The sequence below is a fragment of the Leptodactylus fuscus genome, chromosome 2 (assembly GCF_031893055.1).
Source record: "Leptodactylus fuscus isolate aLepFus1 chromosome 2, aLepFus1.hap2, whole genome shotgun sequence".
NCBI classification, from domain to species: domain Eukaryota; kingdom Metazoa; phylum Chordata; class Amphibia; order Anura; family Leptodactylidae; genus Leptodactylus; species Leptodactylus fuscus.
Window position 1 is genome coordinate 218,317,898 of NC_134266.1, and position 25,550 is coordinate 218,343,447.

Consider the following 25,550-nt stretch of genomic DNA (forward strand, 5'->3'; position numbering starts at 1 on the left):
CTGCTCTCAGCTGATGTATTTGGGCTACATACACATATAGGAGGGCTTATTCTGTAGCAATATTCATTCTCCCTCAAATTTATAAATATGTTGAATAAAGTTTTTTATTTGATTTGTTTTATATTTCAGTCTAAGATCTCCCGTTTGTCGCACACAGGGACAAGTGGGTGCCATTCAGACATGTCAAGTGACTGCAACAATTAACCTCTTGAGGAAGCACTTAGGAAAGCATTGTTCCTTTAAGGAGATGAGCGGGTGTGTCAAGAGTAACTATGGAAACTTCAAGCCGAGAATAAAGGCAAATCTCTTGCAAGCAGTTTAGAGGAGGCTGTAAAGCAGGCAGGCAAACACCGAACAGGGACATGAGGATTTTGGTTGCTGAAGTTGAGGTGGGAGGGAAAGGGTGACTATAACTCCTGAGAAGAGTACCATCCTCATCATTGACCCTCCCCCATCTTATACACCTGCTGCTGGGCTCCTGGGGAAAGATGGACATCAGGTGAGAAGATGCAGGTGATGGGTACGTCACACCTAGGCTACACGCTGCTTAGTTGCCATCATTTTACTGATGGTTTTATTCAATACCTAGAAGGATTTTGAGTGACTCTATAATGGTGTAGGGTGTAGTCACGTTTGCTCTTCTTACACAGGCAGAGCTAAGTATAGCACCCTTTTATCTTATCTAGGCAGTAAGTTTATTGTAGCATGAGTTACAGAAGAAATTGTCTTCGCCACTTGCTAGAATTTGCAATCCACATGGCTTGTGTGTCCTTTAATGATTTCCATTGCCGAGGGCTAGTAACAAATATAGGGTATATAGAGATAGTTGTATTAGAGCAGGGGGAATGTGGGACTACAGGAAACATTTGAGCCTGTGTACAACACACTTTGACCCTGCACTTGCTGGCAGGCATTGCTTGACTTATGATAATAATCTGTCCCCCTAACCATAGACAGTGGCATGGCACGAATCATTGCCTGCCCGCCTGTCCTATGCTAGAGACACAAACATTGGAACATACTTTCTAATAGCTTCTGTCAGGCAGATAAGTGACAGATCTGTACGTTGTCTGTTTCAGCCTGAGCTTGGAGAGTGGGTACGGTGACAAGTAGACGATGCCAGCCATGAGAGGGCTGCTCGCTCCTCAGAATACCTTCCTAGATACCATAGCGACCAGGTTTGATGGAACACGTGAGTAATAAAACCTATCATCTTACTTTTTATTTCTTTTACATATCTTTAGTTACAAGTGACAGGTCGGCTATAGATGTAACAATAAAAGTTACAATCCAAGTATGAAGGGCAGTTATTAAGAATTTGTGCTATGTAGATGGGACTAGATGGATTGTATGCAACCAATGGCTCCAATGGGGATATCATTGTGATCCTCGCCCCGCTTGCTATACCTGATGTAGTAATAGTGGGTCACACATAGCAACACGGTCTTTGACTTTACCTTTTATGGTGATTTTACTCTAGTGAGAGACTTTTAGGAGGATGAAAAATCTAGAATGGGTGTGTATTTTGTGTTCTTAAAGGGGACCTGCCACCTGTCCTGACATATCTATAGAAATAGACAAATATTCCCTATAAAATAACAATCTGTGTCATCTTTTCCATAACTCTGTGTCATGTGTTACCTCTATTATTTGTTCTAAACATAAATGAATAAATTGACAACTGGGTGTTACATCCCACTTGTCAAAGGGGTGTGTCCCTATGCAATCCGTCACTGACAGCAATGTTTGGGTAATATCAGGCACACCACCAACTGGTAAAAAACACATGTCAATATAGGTCGAATTCAGATGGTAGTAATGTGACTGTAGTATACAATCTATATTAGACCTGAAAATCCCTTCCTAGCTGCTGGTTCATAGACTGAAACTACCAGCATCATAGGAATCTATACACACTGAAATCCAAGAAATGACACAATCAGTTTCTATCTATCTATCTATCTATCTATCTATCTATCTATCTATCTATCTATCTATCTATCTATCTATCTATCTATCTGTGTATACATACCTTTGGATATGCTGTTTACCAAAGTACAGCTTCCACCTTTGTATACCTGGTTTAGAGGAATGGTCTCTGTAACACCGCACCAGTTTGCTCCCATCTGACTTTGGCTGTGTGGCTAGTACATTCCTTGTTTTGGCTATTTCATGAAAAATACTGTATTTAGTCATTCATGTCTGGAGAGTGGTCAGCTATTCCTTTTATATAGCTGCATAACCCCTGGTAGTTTTGGGTCATGCTCACTTTCGAATAAGCCTTTACCACAATGTATATTGGTCTTTAATCTAGATTCCAGCCGAGCTATCCACCGCCAACCCTGTTCAGGATGTAGAATCTTAATATTGCATATTTCTTGTATTTTACTTCTGACTTGTGAGCGCAATTGCTGCTATGTCCGGAAATATTTCATTGATAGGAAAAACTGCTAGGAAACATATTGTATGGAATGATTTATCAGTAGGGAGGACATGTGCAGTAGTAAGAGCTGCCAATACTTAGCTAAAGGCCAATTTACACTCTCTCCAACCTCTGTTTTGGGATTAAGAGTGGGAATTGTAATGGACTTGCTGGCGTAGATTGATCACACAATGGCGCATAGCGGCATCATCAGAATAATAGTCTTTTACAAAAGCAGTCAAGAGATCTTTAGTCAAAAAGAATTAGCACTCGCGTCTTCCTGCAGCATTGTATAAACTGACATGTCATCATGTAGAGATATTTGTATCCTAGAAGAGAGCCTGCTGACATGCCATACAGACAAGGGCGGCCTGGGGGCAGCAGTCCTCTTCCCATGCTGCCAATGCTCCATTGTTGGCAAGCAATACATAGTTGTAATCCTTCCTACAAGACTCTTTTATCTTTTACAAATTACAATACAACACACTTTTCCTTACACCAGTCAGTAAGCGCATTATCTGTATTGTTTGATGGATCACACTTGTACATTGGCTTTATTATACAGGTCTTCTTCATCCATTCACATATAATATGGAACCTATTTGGAGTAGCATCCGATGATACACTGTAAATGATAGTTTAAAAGGGAAAAAGAAGCGACATGCCCTATGTTGCCGCGGATTTGCGGCGTCCGCGGCGGAGACTCAAAGCTGATTAGACCCATTCATTAGGGCCTAATCAGGAGATGGAATACCAATGCTGTATGAACATACCTTAACAGCCCATGGACAGCTCCTTTAAGAATAAAAAATGTATCCAGCTCAGGCCTGAAGCCTGTTGTAGAGATCATGGCTATAGCTATGAACAGAATAAAGAAAAAAGCCGTGGGGGCGCTCACACAGCCAGGATAAATGTATAAAAGTAGTCTTTATTTCAAATACATAAAATCATATGGGAAGAGGTAGTGACACGAAGCATAAGGAGTTAACAGCTGTTTCACACTGTATCCAAAGCGCTTTTCAAGCCATACGTGTATTTTTATCTGTATTGGTTAGAGCTATGAACAATTCAGTTATTTCACACATTTCTATATTATATTGGAGATTGCTATGTTAATGTCGCAGGACAGCTTTCTTTACATTAAATGCTACGGAGACCGATTATTATTATTGATATTATTATTACAGGATTATTATTATTACCTATTCTACGATCCAACCCCTCCTTCCCCTACATATGGAAAGTCTATTAAATATTGCATCTTGTGCCCTTCAGTAACATTTCATTACTGATCTTTAATGCAAAATTTGCCTCAGTATATGTATAGATGTATGTATAACTTGTAAAGATACTGTATGCAAAGTCTTCCTTGTGAGTCTATTATATAAGTAGTATACAAGAAGAAAGAAACAGCTCACCAGTCTCCAGTGGATACTGAATCTCAAGGCAAGCACAAGTGCAAGGAACCTGTTTGCAGAACTGGCAAACAAAGGACAAGCCAAAAACAAATATGAAATGGTCTGGTACAGGTGAGGGTCAAAAAAATATAAAACTTAAAAGTAAACTTAAATCAGTGCATTACAATAAAAAACATCAGCCTCACGTGTTTGGAGTGGAGCTCTTAGTCATAGTGTGAGTTCATAGTGTGGCTATGACTAAGAGCTTTGCTCGATATGTATAAATGCCGTAGAGGTCGATGCTTTTGCTTATAAGTTAAGTTTTCTATTTTTTGACCCTCATCTTTGATGCTCATCTGTGCTGGACCCTTTCCATATACACAGCAGATCTACAGTGGGGCGGTTGAGACCAGTAACCTGAACCAACCAGGAGTTGTATCTCAGACTCCCTATAGGAAGACCTAAAGCTTCTATAATGGATCCAATACCTGCCTTGAATCATTTAGAATAATGGTAATGTTTATGTTGTAGAGAAACCTTTGGGTATCCCATAGGATCCATGATCTGGTAGTGACTGCTACCTCTGCACCACCTATGGTTGTACCCCCGACTCTGCACTAATGGGGATCTGGTAAAAGCCAAGGAGTAACACATGTAGTCATCACCCATTATAGAGTAACACATCGTTTTTGGCGTAATGACTGGATATTGCTTTATAGTACAAGCTTGGATGAGCACGAATTCTTAACCTCTTCACAAGTGTTATTTAGGAGAGCACTTACGTTATAGATATTTTAGGGCTATTATGTGGATTTCAGCTCTGCGCCTTAGCATTGTAAGACAGTTGTATGGTACGTACAGTACCTCCTTAATTATACACTTGGTCGTGTCTTTTCGCACAAGTGTCGGTGAGGCACCTGCTCCAGTTAACTCGCTGAGCGTTTGTAGAGACTCCAGTGAAGTTTAATCAGAGGATATGTGGCAGCTTGTGCAGAGCGCAGACACTTCCCAGCCAGCGCGTTTCTGTCCTCCCCTTGTGTAACTAGAGGTGATAGGAAGGGCTGTGAGCCAGCAGTAATAATACTCTGCGAGAACTCTCACTCCCCCAGGAGCACATCAATACATGTTATTTAGATGAAGGATTGCATGGTATAACAAGTCAACAACAAGAAAAATGATTTAGGAAGACAAGCGAGAGGCGAGCGATGCCTGGCCTAAACAGCTGCATTTACTCTCATACCATGGATTTAATTTTAAGCACGCAATAAAGAAAGGCACATACTGGAATAAATGGGAAGGCAAGAAAATAAGACAGGGTTATTTCCCTCCAACCTGTTAACCCACTGGTGACACAATAGATATTCACCGAGAGGGCGATAGGGGGGATTTACCAATCAATAATATACATCAGAACAATGGACAAAATAATTCTTTTACAGTTTAGACATTTTTGCCAAAATAAATATCCGACGTGGGCGACTTTTCTATTTGATACCTATCAATGTTAGTCAATGACCACCCAAACCTCTCCTTTTATCTATTTTGTAATAATCCAAGTTTATATACTTCCATATACAGTCTGTGATCGTAGCCTTAAAGCTAATCTCTGCACCAATTATTAGGGGATTGCGTCCTACAATACACACAACAACAAAGCAACAACCTAGAATCTTTAAGAACCCATATCTCCCACCGCACTCTGATATAGTGTGGAAATAGGCCTTTATCCGGGCAGGTTTATTATCCAACCAGCAGCTAATAGCAACTTTTATCATGGGAATCATATATAACCCAGAAACTCAAACAATGTTGCAGCACTCCAGCAATTGTAGTGAAAAACAGAGTGTTTATTTCCCTATTCTCAGCAATGTTTCCACCATTAGAACTTTTCTGAAACCTAATGGATTAAAAAGTCTGATTAGCGGACTGAAATGTCACAGAGTATGGAGAAATAAACACTTTTTGTTTTGCTGATCCACACTGGGTTTGATACAGTATATATATATTGTGGTAAAGTGTACGGTAAAGTGGTGGACGGAGTGTATATCTCGCCTGGTTTCCTCGGCCAGGTGAGATAAAGGGAAGCCGGAGCGATAATTGATGCTCTAGTAGAACATAGTCTGCTAGGGCTCTTTTTCCATATCATGGGCTGGTTTTTCTGGACTGGAGGGCAGGTTGGTAGTGGGAGCCTTCCAGTTCACACCCCTATTCCACCACGGGTTTTTCCCTGAGTCCCGGGTACTCACAGGTGAGGCTTCCTCATGGCTATTACTGGTGAAGGAAGCCTAGTAAAGGAGGGCTGGTACTGACACAGCCAGAGTGTGAGAGGAAAACACTCCTGGGACAGCTTGTGACGTTTTGCTGCTACATCTGCTGATGTGTGTCTCGACCTGGACTAGGTTAGACAGGTACGCCAAGTGTATCGCTAGGGCCGGACAGGCCTAGGTTTTCTTTTGTTTGTTTAATTTGCTTGGTGTTTTCTGAATAAAACACCCCTGGACTTTAAACCCACTGACTTTCTGAACTGTGCCATTGCCGTTCCCCAACCGTGTGAGCTGGACCCCCATTATATATATATATATATATATATATATATATATATATATATATATATATATATATTCTGTGAATGCCTTTTATCTTTGCTACTGACCCAATAAATCTAAAAGAAAGCGGAGACATCTTCTACCGTACAATATGTTCAGCACCAAGGACAGGTCATTTGCCCTCAGTCACACATCGATCTATTCAGACAGAGTAAATTTAGCTCTGGCAATTCTTTATGGTCTTTTAAACCTCCATGTTGTATAAATCTGACGCTAGGTTCACACCAGCGTTCGGGTCTCCGTTCTCAGCTTTCCGTCTTCTGCATGCAGAAGACGGAAAGCTATTAGAGTGGGTCCAGCCGTGAGCGATGGTGAGCGTTTTATGCTCTCTGCCGCGAAACCGTTTTTTTAAAACCGGACACAGAATACTGCATGTCCGACTCTGTGTCCGATTTAAAAAAAAACGGTTTTGTGGCGGAGAGCATAAACCGCTCACTGGCGCTCACGGCCGGACATCTTTCAAACCCATTCAAATGAATGGGTATGAAAGAGTCCTGCAGGTTTCCTTCTCCTGCCTCTGTTTTGTGCAGGAAACGGAAACCTGCAGAACGGAGACTGGGCGCAGATGCGAACAAGCCCTTACACTAGGTTCATACCTGCATTCTGGTTTTCGTTCGTGGGGTCCACTTGGGGTGTGTATTTGGAAAAACAGTTGTGTATGGAGCCTAACAATGGCGCCTAAACAACTGCGTACATTACGAGGACTATACAGAAGGTGGATAGGGTTAAACCTGAAAACCATCTATAGATGGAAGATCAATGCTGTTTCCTGAAGACTCCTCCCTCCAACAAGGAAAATAAATGTCTTAAGTGATTTAGTGGTACATTAAGCCTGAGCACAAACAATATATAGGTGATATTTATCAAGCTGTTGGGTAGCTGAGCAGGAGCATTGAAAGCAAATTGCTGAGCAATAATTTGATGTATGGGCCCGAGCCCAGCAACTCATCAGCCGATAATAATTATATCGCTGGAGATACCGCTAATATTTCTGTCCTTGGAGTGTCTGGTAATTGTCAGCCATGTCTTCCGGTTTACAGGCTTTTATACCGCATCAATAGCTAACACCACAGGGACATTGCGATGTTACATTGTGTTCAAGGAAAGTTCTGTAGGAACAATATGATGCTGGGCTAAAGAAATATTGGACATTAGCTAAATCAACATCCAGTAAGATAGCCTTACTAGGGCTGCCTCGCCATATACCGTATAACCTTTTTCTGTAGGTTTGCTCCTAATGGCTCCAACAAATAATTCAGTTTACTGAGACTGATGAAGAAATGTAATATTATATTGCCGTATGTCAATCATTCTGCGTTGGCTCATAGAAATGAGTGCAAAACAGGGATCTACTGTTGTATGTTGGTATGCATGATGGTTTTTGGATATTTTTATTTTTTTACATTAATCCTGACAAATTCCATTTCTGTGTTTGTATAAGGGGGTGCAGGTGTACCCCTTCACCAGCTGATTCCTTTGAGAAAAGCATGGGAAGGATTAAGACTACACAGAGTAATAGTGGAGGTGGAACAGAAGAAGGTTTATTGTTACATCAGTTAGTTGTATAATGCACGGTGATCTATTTCTATTTGAACTATGTATTGTGTTACATGGCTATGTCACTTTAAATGGTGCAGATCATCATAGAGTTGGTGTTTTAGTGATTGCTGAAATCTGTATAAGGGGCTAAGTCTCTGGAGATGGAGTGAAGTTCCCAGGGTAGAATTTTCTCCATATTTAAGGGTTCGTGCTTGGTCTGGTTTGTGAGTCAGCTTGAGGTTGTGATGGCTTGTAGCAGGGAGGAGAACTTTAGTTACTACTTGTGGAGATGCAAGAGACCTGGAGGCATGTTGGACAGCTTGTGGAGGAGAATGGACTGGTAGCCATAGAGAACATCAGTGAGGAGCTTAGTGTCTGTGTTCATGGCCCGTGGGTGGCTTTCATTGACAAAGAGGGTCATTGGGCAACATCTTAGAGATGGCAAGCTGACAACAGTGGTGTGTTGGCAGTGGAGGAGTGCGGTGCTGGCTATAGAGGAGCCTAGAGGGAGCAGTAATAATGATATCCACCCAGTGGTGTAACTAAAGTCTTGTGGGCCCTAGTGCAATCTTTTGTCCGGGGCCCCCTACCTCATCCCTACAGCAAATTATTGATAATGATGGTTACGGATGCTAATGAGTTTAATCCACCTTAGTGTGGTTTGGGTAATCTGTGGGTATCCTTGGCTTATGGGCCAGATGGAAGCTGCAATCTCAATACTGATGCCAGTGCTTATGGGCCCCAGTGCAGCTGCACCCCCTCAAGTTACACCCCTGTATCCACCTGGCGTTGGCACCTCTTGCAATTGGATCCTAATTATGTTGGTTCATCAGATTTTAGATGAGCTTTGAGTTCAGGACAATTTTGCTTGACTGCCAGGCATTTGTATCATAAATCTATCATAAATCATCTGATACCAGATTAAATTAAATTAGCTCATTAAATAAGTAGCTGTAATAATCCCTCCTAACTCATTGGGATAGATTTATCACAATATTTAATATATTAATATTTAAACACCATATTATGAAGCCCTACACATGCAACTGTGTGAGAAACAATAGGGATTTCATAGCCACTTATTTACCAGTAATCTGTTTTTGATCTGGACTTTCTGTGTATGCCCTATAGAAGAATGTGGTGCATACTGACATTTATTATTAATTATATAACTAGTTAATTACAAGTATATAAATTAAATATTAGTATTAATAAATATTGTTAATTGTCAGAGGTATCACAGATTCTATAGTAATCAGAGATTATTTAGAAGATTTGAGTTTCATGCCCCCCAACTACAACATTACTATTGGACATTTATTCCCCCACCCCACAAAATTCTGCTGATCATACAGGCATATTGTTCTTTATGTATCGGGATTTGCTCCATCCTCTGCTGATGGGCACTTTATGATTTGGTGCGCCAGTCTCATAAGTATGGCAGGGTATATGATATCGCTCTCTGTAATTGTTCACTTGGTTATCTTGCACTTACAGAACGGAAAGATTAAAAACGACTAATGTAGAATAATGATGTCTCATTAGCCCATGTAGCTCAGAAGAGCTATTAATATCAGTCACACGTATGTATGTAAATGCTTCTGGGGGTTTCAGAACTGGAGATGTGAGAGAACGTAGTTATTACAGGGGTGCAGATATTTTTCTGGTGTTCTTATTGGTTGAATAACATTATAATTATAATTTAATGGTGACCATCGACAATGGGCTAAGGTCAGGCACACCCGCCAATTTTGGCTGAAGTGACTACATATTAGATTTCTGGCTGTGTTTGCTTGCTAGAAGTCAGGAGGAATAATTTCAATGTGCCTCTCTTAAGGGAAAGCTGTATGGATGCTTTGTGTTCTCCCTTTCCCCACTGTAAGATAAGCATGCATGTGGCTGTGGTAGTCAGGAGGAATAGTTGTCAGCCAACATTAAACTCTCTGAAGCACAGTTTTAGGCCGGGCGCCCCACGTGCCATAATCACTGTGGAAAAAAATATGGCATAGTGGATGAAATTCTAACAAATGTGAAAAAATACGCATAGAGGACATGCAATGGTTTTGGAAATCGCAGCATGTCAATTATACCTACGAAAATGCCAGCAGTTTCCCTATAGGTATAATGGAAGCAGAAAGTAAGCAGAGGAAAAACTGTGATGCATTACTGATGGGCCTTAGTCTACATTGTATCTGCACACTTAGCATAGTAGCATGTAATGGTAAAATGGTTGGAGCTGGGCCACATGTGGCATAAACACAGCAGAGAAAAACATAACATTTTGCAACCCCTGCAAATTGATGGGATTCTAGTGAATGCCATCAACACAATGTGGAAAAATACACGCAGCGGACATGCTGCAATATCCAAAATCATCATGGTTTTGGAAATCTCAGCTTGTCAATTATACCTACGGATATGCCGGTGGTTTACTTATATTTACCTACACTGTCTACCAATAAGTATTAGGACACCAATGCAAACGAAGATATCTGCGGTCGTGATGTACGTCACGCCTTCTGCCGTTAAATAGGAAACAGCTTTGGCATTAGTCACATGCAAGATGCAACAAAGTGCAGAGTTGTCCGATTTTGAGACAGGGGTAAGTGTGAGGTTCCACAGAAATGGTCGATCCTTAAGGGACATAACAAGAGAACTGAATTACCCAAAATCGACAGTGGCCTGTGTGATTACGAAGTGGAAGGTGATCAGTGATTGTTGGAATGTGCCCCAAGTCATCAGACCCCCAAAACTGGGAGACAGAGACCGACGGGAGCTGGCCAGAGAAACCGCACCCAACCGATGGCTCATATACACCAGGAGTTTCAACAGGCATCCGGGAGTATTGTGTCGATCCATACCATCCATAAGGAAGCATCTGCTGGGTTCTACCAACTATTGAATAAGAATAAATGTTTTTCTATTCTACCGCAGGTGTCCAAATACTTATTGGTAGACAGTGTATAGGTATAATGGATACAGTAGGGTATTCTCTGTGCACTTTCTGTGAAAAGTGTTGCAGGAAAAACCGTAATGTGTTGCAGCTGCGTTTTTCCCACAGAGCTTTTAAAGGGGTTGTCCCATCACAAGGATCCTATCTATACTGCTTGTTAATGTGGATGTAAGACTTTTCCTAAATACACTGCTTCAGCAAAACTGCTTTGTTTGTCCACTATCTTACTTTATTCAATTCTTTGTGGCCACAGCCCTGACTTATCTGCTCAAAAGTCAAGTGATGTATCTGCTGCTCTCAGGGGGGAGGGAGGAGGGGCTAAGTGCAGGGAGCGAGCCTGTGTATCTAGCTATTCCTGTGTCTACACCATGTGACCTAGCTTCCTGTTATCAGATAGAGGAGAGGAGCTGCTTTCATTTCTGAATGTCTTCTGTTCTCCCAGTTATCAGGCTAGCTAATTCAATTGTGTTCATTATGGCAGAGACAGGCAGTCTCTGTATGTAACACAGAAAGGAGTTGCTGCTGCCTGTACTTCATAGTCCAATATGGGTGGGCGGAGCTACACAGTAATTTGGAGGTGGGGCTAAACGGCAGGTTGCATGTGAAACCCCGCCCACCAAATGATGCAAGAAACCAGGAAGAAAGAAGAATTTACAGCAGTGAAGACTGGTGAGAATGCGACGTGGGAATACCCCTTTAAGCTGTGAGCCGCTATGTGGGGCCTTAGCCTTAAAGTATAACTAAACTATCAGACAACTTTTGTGCCATTAATACATTTTGTATTGTACTTTATTAACACATTTTGCTCCTTTCTGTGAAATCCTGCATTTTCTTCACTCTTTCCCTGGGTTAGCTATTCCGGCTTCTCATTGTGTATGGATTACAGAGATGACTGAAATGAAGAGAAAATAAGGGTGGGGATTGGGATATGAATATCCGGAGTTGAGTATAAATATCCCTGACTGTTTTTAACCAGTGATATCCCTGTAAATTATACAGGTAGAACTAAATCCTTAGATGAGATTCTCCTCTTCCATATGACACCAAAAAGCAAGTTTCTTCATTTTATAATGCCCAAGATATAAATATAATATATTGTAGTGACCCTTCCCCCTTCATTTTCTGTTTGTAGTGACCCTTCCCCCTTCAAGAGTGAAAAAATACAGGATTTCACAGAAAAAAAACCCAAACGTGTTAATAAAGTATATTACAAAATTTAATAATGACACAAATACTGCTATGAATCAAAATTTTTCCATAAGTTTATTTACACTTTCATGCAGTTTTCCATTGCTGTTTCACCACTAAAAATATACATTTAGATCAGTACTGCAAAGTATATAACCTTGCAGCACACTAATGCTAGGTATATGGGTCAGATACTGGATAAATACTAGCCTGCAGTGTGCTTAATATTTGGATATATTTTAATCATTTTTCTTATTTTTTTTTACTGTCATCATTACTCACTTGTCATCCTATCTCCGTCCCCATCCCCCCCTTTATGTCCCTCTCTGCTCTCCCCACTCTCCTTTTCTCTACAGACAGCAACTTTGTCCTTGGCAATGCTCAGCTGCCACACTCCTACCCTGTGGTGTATTGCTCAGATGGGTTTTGTGAGTTGACTGGCTTTGCCCGTGCAGAGGTCATGCAGCGATCCTGTGCTTGTACCTTTTTGTATGGTGCAGATACCGGAGAACAGGTCAAGCAATGCATCCAAAAAGCCTTGAACGACAAGCAAGAGCTTAAGGCAGAATTGCTGCTTTACAGGAAAAACGGTGAGTGAATTGCCTGGGATCTGTGTTAACTATTTCGGCTATAAATCAGAATACTTTCAGTAATTGCAATTGATATATAAAAGCGTATGGAAAATTAAGGGACATATACATAATTGTATAGACTGTTGTAAGAGGATAGATCGCCGGGGGGGAGGGGGTTGGAATATATTTTACCAGGCATAGGCACAGAGACTAGATTATCTGAGAAACAGACAGCTAGCTAAGGGTATGTTCACAAATGTGGATATAAACTGTACGGATCCAGTCAAAGTGCTGGACAAAATGGTGTAGTATGTCCAATACAATGCCAGATATTATAACAGAAACTCAACGGACCCTCTTATAGTGAATGGCAACAGAGCTCACAAGCACAGATACATTATGGACAAAGCCTACCATAGTTCTGACATTTTCCTATTAGATTCAGATGATGTTGGTGCGGCTTCTTTACAATTTCATGTTGGCACCCAATATGTTTCATTTGGAAGAGAAGAGTAAACCATTGCCAGACCCCACTGACAACAGCTTATCTCCCATGAGAACAAGTCGAAATCCAACATGCACAGTTCATTTGATGCCAGGAGACAATAAGGAGGCCTTCATAGACATAAGACGCTTGGCCTATCCACCTGCATTATCGTGTATGTGCAGCTTTACGAATAGTTTTCTAACCAATTTCTAAACAGATACATTAACAACTTTTTATTTTTACTCATCTTAAAATGTGTTATGACAGAACGTAGATATGATTATAGACATCTGACAAAGCTGTGGGTTGCCAATGTTTTTCTTAAATATACAAAAACTAGGGAATGTTGTAAATGATTTCTAAAAATGTATCCCCCGCCGCACAATGCTATACATGCCAACCCTGCATGGGGTTCACTGTCCATGTAAGTCATTTATATTATATTAAATCTAATTCTATAATGTTCTGATTTCCAGGTTCACAATTTTGGTGTCTGTTGGATGTTGTACCGATCAAAAATGAAAAAGGGGAGGTGGTTCTGTTTCTAGTTTCATATAAAGACATCACAGATACCAAGACCCGGTCAGGAGGAGAAAGCTGGAAAGAGACAGGTACCCAATTTCTTTTCCGTAGAGTGAGGAATATGTGTAAAGTTGCAGTAAGAAATACATGTTTAATGGCAGCCCCCTCTCTTAGCAGGAAGAGGGGAGCAGCATTCTCGAGCCACAGGAAAAGGTTTTAATGCCAATCGTAGGAGAAGCCGTGCTGTTCTTTACCACCTTTCTGGGCATCTGCAGAAACAAAATAAAGCAAAAATTGGAAAGGTATGAACACAGTTCAGTTCTAATCGGAGTAGCTACACTCACTAGAAGGGGAATGGTAACACCCAATTGAAAATTAGGCCTGGCTTACATGAGACCATTTTGTGGCATACACTTTAATAAAAATGTCAGAAGAGCAACTCTCTGTAAATCCAATGACTCACAGATGATGTCTTCTCTGATTGTACCGGTAGATATTTTCTTTTCTCATCTTCTCCATCCAGCCCAGACCAGCATGACAACTTCTCCTCATATCTTCAAACGTTGCTGCCAAAACATCTCTGGCTTCTTGCCTCTTCAGCCAACCCCAGCTTCAATTGCAACACAAACCATAGACCAAACCCTAAAATAATTGATATTAAAGAGTATACTCCAAAATAAAGTGCCCACGATAAATACATACTTAAGACCGTAAACCTTCACAAATACAGACTCCCAAATCCTTTAAACTATTACTGTCCCCAGATAAGAACGCCTAACCAAAGGCAGACCTCAGAAAATAACACACAAATAAACGTAGAGATACATACACTAAATAGAAACAGAACCAAGAACAGACTCCCTAAACTCATACCCTGGACTTACATGTAGCTTTGGACGCTCTGACTCAGTTGAGACTTACAACTTTGTATTATGACTTCAGGACCTGCACACATGATTATGTAACCTTCTCTGTGTAAGTCCTTTGTCAGTTACAGGTCCTTCACATATGTGATTATGTAACCTTCCCTGTGCAGGTCCTTTGACAGTTACAGGTGCTGCACATATGTTACTATGTAACCTTCCCTGTGCAGGTCCATTGACAATAACAGGTGCTGCACACATGTGATTATGTAACCTTCCCTGTGCAGGTCCTTTGACAGTTACAGGTGCTGCACACATGTGATTATGTAACCGTCCCTGTGCATGTTCTTTGACAGTTACAGGTGCTGCACACATGTGATTATGTAACCGTCCCTGTGCATGTCCTTTGACAGTTAGGGCCCCTTCACACGGCGTATACGCTCACTGCTTTGGAGCGTGTAAACGTTCCGTAGCAGCGGCGTCTAAAGCACTTCCCATTGATTTCTATGGGAGCTGGCAGACGCGCGCTCCCCATAGAAATGAATGGAAAAAGCAGCCCATTCATTTCTATGGCGAGCGCGCGTATGCCGGCTCCCATAGAAATCAATGCGATCTGCTTTTAGACGCCGCTGCTACGGAACGTTTACACGCTCCAAAGCAGTGAGCGTATACGCCGTGTGAAGGGGCCCTTACAGGTCCTGCACACGTGATTATGTAACCTTCCCTGTGCATGTCCTTGACTGGGCGCAATGCCATAAACCAGAAAAAAACAAGGAACCTCCCTCTCCCCTTACTGAGTAGTTATACTATACAATAAGGCACAAACACTGGTGTATGGATAAATTTTTGTGGGGGTCGGCCACAGCTTTATTAAATAAATGAACATATCCGCAGAACCCTGCCACCCCATGACTGCAGCCTTTCTTCTTCTCTACCAAAAGGCCATAGGGGGATGGACAAGGTCCTGCCAACATTCCAGCTGTGACACCTACGGGGACAGGGAAAAACAACAATAAGCACCTTCGCAACAAGAAATTACAGCACCATTGAAAAGAAACAAAACTGAGCATGTAGTCCATAAAATAAATAACAAATTAAAATCACCAACAAGAAAAACAAACACAAACCACACTGAACCAAACACGAACAAACAAAAACAAAACAATGCAGATAAATAAGAACATGAATAAAAACATCAAAAGACAAAAGAACACAGGGGGAGGGAGGAAGGGGAAGAAATACAACTACGTCGGCGCTGGCGGGGATCCGAAAGGAAGTCCCCGCCCAGCGCCGACAGCTAAATAAACTATCGGAGGCTCCGCACCCTACCCGGCTCCCCCCACGGCGAAGTACACGGCCGCAAGGGGAGGGGGAGCGAGGAAAGGACGCGCAAGCGCACCCAGTCAGAAGCCGGGCCGCTTATGCAGCGTCCCGGCTGACATGACAGTTACAGGTGCTGCACACATGTGATTATGTAACCTTCCCTGTGCAGGTCCATTGACAATAACAGGTGCTGCACACATGTGATTATGTAACCGTCCCTGTGCATGTCCTTAGACAGTTACAGGTCCTGCACACATGTGATTATGTAACCGTCCCTGTGCATGTCCTTTGACAGTTACAGGTGCTGCACACATGTGATTATGTAACCGTCCCTGTGCATGTTCTTTGACAGTTACAGGTGCTGCACACATGTGATTATGTAACTTTCCCTGTGCAGGTCCTTTGACAGTTACAGGTGCTGCACACATGTGATTATGTAACCGTCCCTGTGCATGTTCTTTGACAGTTACAGGTGCTGCACACGTGATTATGTAACCTTCCCTGTGCATGTCCTTTGACAGTTACAGGTCCTGCACACGTGATTATGTAACCTTCCCTGTGCATGTCCTTTGACAGTTACAGGTCCTGCACACGTGATTATGTAACCTTCCCTGTGCAGGTCCTTTGACAGTTACAGGTCCTGCACATATTTGTATTCTATGTGATTCTTTCAAGTGAAGTAGTGTGAAGTAGTCAGATCACATCACCATGTATTGTAGTGTAAATCTGTTCAAGCTCAAACACAGATCAAAATATAGTGCAAGGTTTCGGTTCAATCTTAACCTTCTTCCAGCTTGATCTAAAACAGGAGGTCAATAGGCATAAGTGGCATTGGTGGCTCTTCAGTAACCACTTAACATCACTGTTTTTTAATGGCAAAAACTGCAATATATGCAAAATAACTACAGTGTGCCACAAATGTTTGGGCATATTTCGAGACCATGGGTGTCCATTATACCATATTCTGATTCTGTTTCATGTAACAAGCAATATAACAACTGAATAATGAAGAATGGATATAGCCTACTCATTGCACAGTAACTTTAGGGAAAATCATATTCCAGTATCTTAGCAATGTCCATTCTCACCTCCCTCTGTTATCAAAGATAAAATCCAAATAATCCAATAAATGGTGGGAGCAGCCACGTTAGTCTTCTCTTTACATACGCCCCTTCATATACTTTATCATCCAAAATTATCACTGTTTTTAGTCTGTTTCTCTAAACAATTTGGGCTCTTTCTGGTGCTTGTTGTCTCCAGTGCTGAAGGATATCATGGTCAAACGTCTGTTCGAATTTCGTAATGTATTTTGTAATGGCCTCTACAAATGACCAATGGATTTAAATGTATATCTGGAAACAGAGGAGGCAAATACAGCAGAAATTTGAATCATGAGTTAAAGGACACATAAAACTTCAACTTTTGTGTCCTAGCTGCAATGCTGGACAGAATCAATGGTTGGCACAGCTTCTGGGAAAAAGCAAAGGTTTGATGCATAGGACTAATCTGATACAAATCCTCCAAATTTTATGGAACCAGGATTTGTGATTTACAGTTAAATTTACGATTTACAAATGTCCTCAATGAATCTTCTTCATTTCATCTTCTTAGGGTGTTTTTGGTGAGAAGCCTCGGGTTCCAGAATATAAAGTGGTCTCTGTGCGTAAATCTCCTTTCATACTGCTCCACTATGGTCCATTTAAAGCGTGCTGGGACTGTTTAATCCTCCTCGCCACCCTCTATGTAGCAGTGACTGTACCATATAGTGTCTGCTTCAGTACTGGAAAAGAGGAAGGTACTCAAAACCCAAGGAGTCCGCCAAGTGCATGTGATCTTGTGGTGGAAATCCTGTTCATTTTAGGTATGTATGATAATGCTAAACAGTTTATAAATTATGATAATGACACATGTAATACATACAATACATTACAATATTATGAGCTTCTTAACTAGGAATCAAAGTGCTGCACATAACATAGAACTAGAAGAGATGCTTAGGGTCCATACACATAGCTGTAATTTTTGCGGCTGTGTGTCCAGGCAGAATTGAAGAACTCAAAATTTTTGCATAGGTCCTAATGGCGGCTCTCTCAATTTATTTAATTGTATGGGTCAATAAATACCACAATCCATGTGTCATCCATGTTGTTTTCACTGAACCGCAGACTGCACATGGTTATGTGCATAAAGCTAAAAGAAATACTGAAGTGAAGATGTCTGGCTAGTGGAGGAGATGACTAGCATTGATCTGTAGGACATAGGTTAATGTGGCTGAACAGAAGAAATGACTTTATGGATCTACTTTGAATGGTGGAACAAAGGTGAAAGTGATCAATAGGTTATCAGTAGAGATGAGCGAACACTAAAATGTTCGAGGTTCGAAATTCGATTCGAACAGCCGCTCACTGTTCGTGTGTTCGAACGGGTTTCGAACCCCATTATAGTCTATGGGGAACATATACTCGTTAAGGGGGAAACCCAAATCCGTGTCTGGAGGGTCACCAAGTCCACTATGACACCCCAGGAAATGATGCCAACACCTCTGGAATGACACTGGGACAGCAGGGGAAGCATGTCTGGGGGCATAAAAGTCACTTTATTTCATGGAAATCCCTGTCAGCTTGCGATTTTCGCAAGCTAACTTTTCCCCATAGAAATGCATTGGCCAGCGCTGATTGGCCAGAGTACGGAATTCGACCAATCAGCGCTGGCTCTGCTGGAGGAGGCGGAGTCTAAGATCGCTCCACACCAGTCTCCATTCAGGTCCGACCTTAGACTCCGCCTCCTCCGGCAGAGCCAGCGCTGATTGGCCGAAGGCTGGCCAATGCATTCCTATGCGAATGCAGAGACTTGGCAGTGCTGAGCCAGTTCTGCTCAACTACACATCTGATGCACACTCGGCTCTGCTACATCTGATGCACACTCGGCTCTGCTGCTGCATCAGATGTAGCAGAGCCAAGTGTGCATCAGATGTAGCAGAGCCGAGTGTGCATCAGATGTAGCAGAGCCGAGTGTGCATCAGATGTAGCAGAGCCGAGTGTGCATCAGATGTAGCAGAGCCGAGTGTGCATCAGATGTAGCAGAGCCGAGTGTGCATCAGATGTAGCAGAGCCGAGTGTGCATCAGATGTAGCAGAGCCGAGTGTGCATCAGATGTAGCAGAGCCGAGTGTGCATCAGATGTAGCAGAGCCGAGTGTGCACACTCGGCTCTGCTACATCAGATGTAGCAATCTGATGTAGCAGAGCCGAGGGTGCACTAGAACCCCTCAGCTCACGCTAATAGAATGCATTGGCCAGCGCTGATTGGCCAATGCATTCTATTAGCCCGATGAAGTAGAGCTGAATGTGTGTGCTAAGCACACACATTCAGCTCTACTTCATCGGGCTAATAGAATGCATTGGCCAGCGCTGATTGGCCAGAGTACGGAATTCGACCAATCAGCACTGGCTCTGCTGGAGGAGGCGGAGTCTAAGATCGCTCCACACCAGTCTCCATTCAGGTCCGACCTTAGACTCCGCCTCCTCCGGCAGAGCCAGCGCTGATTGGCCGAAGGCTGGCCAATGCATTCCTATGCGAATGCAGAGACTTAGCAGTGCTGAGCCAGTTCTGCTCAACTACACATCTGATGCACACTCGGCACTGCTACATCAGATGTGTAGTTGAGCAGAACTGGCTCAGCACTGCTAAGTCTCTGCATTCGCATAGGAATGCATTGGCCAGCCTTCGGCCAATCAGCGCTGGCTCTGCCGGAGGAGGCGGAGTCTAAGGTCGGACCTGAATGGAGACTGGTGTGGAGCGATCTTAGACTCCGCCTCCTCCAGCAGAGCCAGTGCTGATTGGTCGAATTCCGTACTCTGGCCAATCAGCGCTGGCCAATGCATTCTATTAGCATGAGCTGAGGGGTTCTAGTGCACAGGGGTTCTAGTGCACCCTCGGCTCTGCTACATCAGATTGCTACATCTGATGTAGCAGAGCCGAGTGTGCACACTCGGCTCTGCTACATCTGATGCACACTCGGCTCTGCTACATCTGATGCACACTCGGCTCTGCTACATCTGATGCACACTCGGCTCTGCTACATCTGATGCACACTCGGCTCTGCTACATCTGATGCACACTCGGCTCTGCTACATCTGATGCACACTCGGCTCTGCTACATCTGATGCAGCAGCAGAGCCGAGTGTGCATCAGATGTAGCAGAGCTGAGTGTGCATCAGATGTGTAGTTGAGCAGAACTGGCTCAGCACTGCTAAGTCTCTGCATTCGCATAGGAATGCATTGGCCAGCCTTCGGCCAATCAGCGCTGGCTCTGCCGGAGGAGGCGGAGTCTAAGGTCGGACCTGAATGGAGACTGGTGTGGAGCGATCTTAGACTCCGCCTCCTCCAGCAGAGCCAGCGCTGATTGGTCGAGTTCCGTACTCTGGCCAATCAGCGCTGTCCAATGCATTCCTATTGGAAAAAGTTTATGTCACAAAAATCACAATTACACACCCGACAGAGCCCCAAAAAGTTATTTTTAATAACATTCCTACCTAAATAAAGGTTATCCCTAGCTATCCCTGCCTGTACAGCTATCCCTGTCTCATAGTCACAAAGTTCACATTCTCATATGACCCGGATTTGAAATCCACTATTCGTCTAAAATGGAGGTCACCTGATTTCGGCAGCCAATGACTTTTTCCGATTTTTTTCCGATGCCTCCGGTGTCATAGTTCCTGTCCCACCTCCCCTGCGCTGTTATTGGTGCAAAAAAAGCGCCAGGGAAGGTGGGAGGGGAATCGAATTTTTTTGGAGTTTGCCACGTGATGTTCGATTCGAATCGAACACATCGAACACCCTGATATCCGATCGAACATGTGTTCGATAGAACACTGTTCGCTCATCTCTAGTTATCAGTAAAAGTACAATTACGCAAGGATAATAAATGAATTCATTAGGAGGTCTCTGAAATCTGCCTGACATTTTATATTTCTTGTATGTTCTGGAGCGCATTTAGTCATTATTTTTCATTCATTTGGAGCCACAGTGGGGAAGTGAAAAACCTGACTATTTAGGTGACTTCAGCTGAATCCAGCATTGTTCCCATGTCATATATTGACTATGAGGCTATGGTACAGGAGATATCTCTGTGCTTGCGTGTGCCAGGAAGGATCCAGGTCATCTCTGAAGAGCCTAAGCCTGTCTAAGCTTATTGCACCCCTGTGAACACAACATGGGCATTAGGATTTTGAGTTTTGTTACCAGGCCCCATGTGGCGTAAACACCGCAGTTTGGCTGTAGCAAAAACCTTTTACAGTCACTGTATAGTGGATGAGATTCTAGCAAATCCCATCCACACAATGCTGGAAAATATGTAAAGTAGACACGCTGTGATTTCCAAAAACATTGCAGTTTTGGAAATCACAGCATGTCAATTACACCTACAGAAACGCCAGCGGTTTCCCCATTGATATAATTGTAACAGAAAGTCTGTTACAATTAAAATAAACTTTTTGTTTAAAGCACTGTGAGAAGAACCGTGATGCGTTATTGCCGCAGTTTTTCCCGCAGCGCTTTATTGCAGATTTTGATGTGGAATTTGACAAGCGAAAAATTAATCTTCAAATTCCTTAATCTAGGAGAATTTCTGCCGTGTGAACGAACCCTAAGAGAACTAGCTGCAGCAGGGACTTCCTCCATTTTTTACAATGTTCATGTGAACATAGCCTGAGGATAAACAAATCAACATTTTACATGCATTCAAGTCAGAATGATGTCATTCATCTATAGAGAATTTCTTACTATATGATATATGATATTACTTTGTTTCAACAGATATCATCTTGAATTTCCGCACAACGTTTGTCAGTCAGTCAGGACAGGTAGTATTCTCTTCACGTCTTATCTTTCTCCATTACATAAGAACATGGTTCTTGTTGGATCTTCTAGCTGCCCTTCCTGTGGATCTGCTCTACAGCTTCAAAGTCAATATAGTGAGTGACGATGTCCAAAATATACCTCTAACTAAATTGTCAAATGTATGCCACTATATAAGAATACAATGGCAGACATCACTCATTGACCCATTGCTTAAAAAAGGATACAGCGATGTAGTGTGATTTCATTGTATTGGTATCTGATAATGAATACAATAGCAGAGGCGAAACCTTGAGCTCCTGACCCCAATGCAGAGCCCTTGATGGAGCATGCCATCCACCATGTGTCCTTTACAACCCTAGATTGTGGTTAAACGTCTGTGAATGTGTATATCACATTCGCAGGAATTTAATGTTTTTCTCATTTTGGATTGAAGGTAATTATTAATTTTCCACTGGCGATGTTCTCCCTCTGCTCACAGTGCTTGTCCATAGATGAGTATTATCAGGAGGGGAGGGGGCGTTCCTCTCCGCTCACACTGTACAGCGCTATAGGCGCTGCTGTGGAGAAGGACGTTCCTGACTGACTGTCAGAAATGCCCTTCTGACTGTAAAGCGCTACAGTATCGGGACCGATAGCCCTTTACCCGGAGCACAGATCGGGAAAGCCGATAGTGCACTGAATTCACCGCACTCTCAGCTTTCCAGCAGTATATAGAACTGCCTGTGCCCAATCTGATGAAAGGTCCTCTTTAAGGTGGTCATGCTGGAGTAGGGCCCCCTTTCAATTTTTACTATGAAGCCCAATGGGTAGTTGTTATACCCGAGTGTAACATTGCTAATATTATATACCAATAAACAGGTGATATTGTATACAGATCTGTGGTGCAGTTTCCATAACATTACTCTATTTACAATGGTCATTTCTGAACACATGAAAAATTTGTGTTTTATGTCCATTAAGTTTTCGTTATTGAATACTTGTTGATGGTTTGCCTTCTCTCAGTATTTCGGGGCTCACCTTTTGAAGACTGTACGTCTACTACGCCTGCTGCGCCTCCTCCCAAGACTAGACCGCTATTCGCAGTACAGTGCGGTGGTCCTCAGCCTCCTTATGGTTGTATTTGCTCTCCTGGCACATTGGGTGGCCTGTGTTTGGTATTTCATTGGTCAGCAAGAGATTGAAAGCAGTCAGTCAGAAGTCCCAGAAATCGGTAGGTCTACAAACCAAGTAATGTTTTTTCTTGTTACTTAGTTCAGTTTTTATAGCACATTTATACTATGTCTCATTCTTACTGTATATTAATACTGTATATTAATAATTCTGTATCAATAGATCTCAGTTTTGTAGGATATTTTTCCATTACAGCTTTTTGTCTATAAACACATTTTTTCCTGGTTGTAATTTTTTATTTGCTTCTGCGAGGCTGAACTATTGTGTTATTTCTATAGTCTTAGTGCTGTAGAGCTGTCAGGTGTACGTTTACAACAGAGACAGAATAACTGTGAACCTTCAAGGTGTTAATAGGTGCATCTATTAATAATGGATTAGATGCCTCATGTAACATGAATAATCCGTTTTTCAGAAGAACATGTTCCCCAGTACCACTAGGTATATCAGCAGAGGTAAAATGAATGTTGTACTGCTTAAATGTCAAATAAAAAGCAAATTTACAACAATAACATTTCACTGTATTAGCAAGTGGCCGTATTATTGATAGAGAGATATGAAAACCTTATAGGAAGAATGCCAGGGATGTGACGGCCATGCGGGTTTTATTTCTAGAGGATCCTGGACACCTGGTCCGAGGGCCAATTTCTGATGATATTTATGCCTTAGCCTTTCTTAGTCCGAGGCCCCGCTCATAGTCATAGTGGTACATAGTCATAGTGGTACTAGGCCCCGGCCATCTCCAGCTGTCCGCGGTCCCTGTACCTTGCCGGGACCAGTTGTGGTTGCACTCCCTGCGACCAAGATGGTTAGGTCATGCTCATATTGTACAAAATGGTATTCAGCAGAGCAGCATATGTATGAGGGTCCCTCAGGTAGGAACTAGACAATGAACAATGCCAGATGTCTCTTATCATTGTTTGATACCATGTGCATTACTTCCCTCTATAGGTGCACTGCTTTGGGGAATACAGTAATACAGTTCTTTAGACTCTGGTATTCAGATATGTGCCTTATATGTCTTAAATGTAGTTTTATGACTAAATACTAGAGTATTTTACCTTTACGTTCATCTTCTGTTCAGGCTGGTTACAAGAGTTGGCCCGGCGTTTGGAAACTCCATATTACATAGGGAAAAAAAACATTACCAGAGTTATCCCTGCTCAGAACAATTACAGCGCGGACACGTCCAATGACACTGGTTTGGTGTTATTAGGGGGACCGTCGTCCAGGAGTTCCTATATCACATCCTTGTACTTTGCTCTCAGCAGCCTCACCAGTGTTGGCTTTGGGAATGTATCAGCTAACACAGACACTGAGAAAATCTTCTCTATCTGTATCATGCTAATAGGAGGTAAGTTCATATTTTTATTATTCACAAAGTAGACATTTGAAATAGGGGTATATTCACAAGTGTCAGATTTGTTACATACATTTCTATGATCATAAACACAGAAATACAGTCAAGTGTTGGCACCCCTGATTTTTTCCAGAGAATGAAGTATTTCTTCAGAATGAGGCCTACAAAGAAAAGAACACAGTACCAATAGTCAAATATATTAGAGGTTCAAAGATGGTGGGTTTTTGTGTTTTTTTTTTTTGCCATCTCTGACACTGGGTGCCTTGACTGTGTGCAAGGCATCAAGAAATGTGAAGAATTTTGGGTCTCAATGTAGGGCCCAGTGTCACGTAGCTGGTTTTGTCTCCTAGGCCATGGGTCTTCCTACAGGACAATGACCTCAAACATACTTCAAAAAGTAACCAGAAACGGATGGAAACAAAGTGCTGGAGAGTTCTGAAGTGGCCAGCAATGAGTCCGGATCTAAAGCCCATTGAACAAATGGGTAGGGATCTTAAAATTGATGGGAGACCTAGAGAGTTTGAAAACAAGAGTGGTCCAAAATTCCAGTTGAGCTTCTGATGGTTATAGGAAGTGACTGATAGTTATTATTTCCAAAGAGTGTGCAACCAAATATTAAGTTGAGGATGCCAGTAAACATGTGTATAACAAAACGTGTAATTGCAATAATTTTCTGGGAGAAATACTTCATTTTGTAGAAAAATTTCAGCAGTGCCAACACTTACGGTCATGACTATATATAGGAATAGTTTTTTTTCTTTAATAATTATGATGCCAGTTGAGTTACAAAATCGACAAAACTCTTGATTTTAGGAAAAATAAGGTAACATAGTATAGAAACCTTTTGATTTATTATATTAAGAAATATAGTTATGGCTAAAGTATAGCATGAGTAGAACAGAGACAAATGAAAAATATCAGGCAAAAACAAGAAGTTTTTTTGAAATTTATTGTGGAGTAGAAAGAGGTGTAAAATAAAAAAATAACCAGTACTCACCCAATATATGTCTAGTCACTTTAGTGCTGCCACTCTAGTCCCCACTGCTTCAGTATTAGGGTCCATTCACACAGAGTAAACGAGCACTCATTTTGGCAAAATACATGTGTAAAGAATACACGTGTAAAAATAAGACTCCCATTGACTTCAATGACATTTTTTACACGTGTAAAAAAAACGCACCAAAAAAAGTGACGCGGTTTTTGACGCGTTTTTTTTTTACACGTGTAAAAAATGTCATTGAAGTCAATGGGAGTCTTATTTTTACACGTGTATTCTTTACACGTGTATTTT

The 25,550-nt window shown here is 42.0% G+C and overlaps 1 protein-coding gene across 1 annotated transcript in view; it reads left to right on the forward strand.

Moving 5' to 3' along the window:
- Positions 1-371: 371 nt before the first annotated feature.
- The window catches only part of KCNH3 (potassium voltage-gated channel subfamily H member 3), a 40,829-nt gene continuing 15,650 nt past the window's right edge, over positions 372-25,550 (forward strand). Inside the window, exons 1-9 of the mRNA XM_075265579.1 lie at positions 372-499; positions 1,080-1,192; positions 12,462-12,695; positions 13,641-13,775; positions 13,861-13,988; positions 17,484-17,733; positions 21,688-21,845; positions 22,735-22,942; positions 23,984-24,253. Coding sequence (XP_075121680.1) covers positions 1,117-1,192; positions 12,462-12,695; positions 13,641-13,775; positions 13,861-13,988; positions 17,484-17,733; positions 21,688-21,845; positions 22,735-22,942; positions 23,984-24,253 — 1,459 coding nt within the window. The 5' untranslated portion in view covers positions 372-499; positions 1,080-1,116. The remainder of the gene's footprint in view (positions 500-1,079; positions 1,193-12,461; positions 12,696-13,640; positions 13,776-13,860; positions 13,989-17,483; positions 17,734-21,687; positions 21,846-22,734; positions 22,943-23,983; positions 24,254-25,550) is intronic.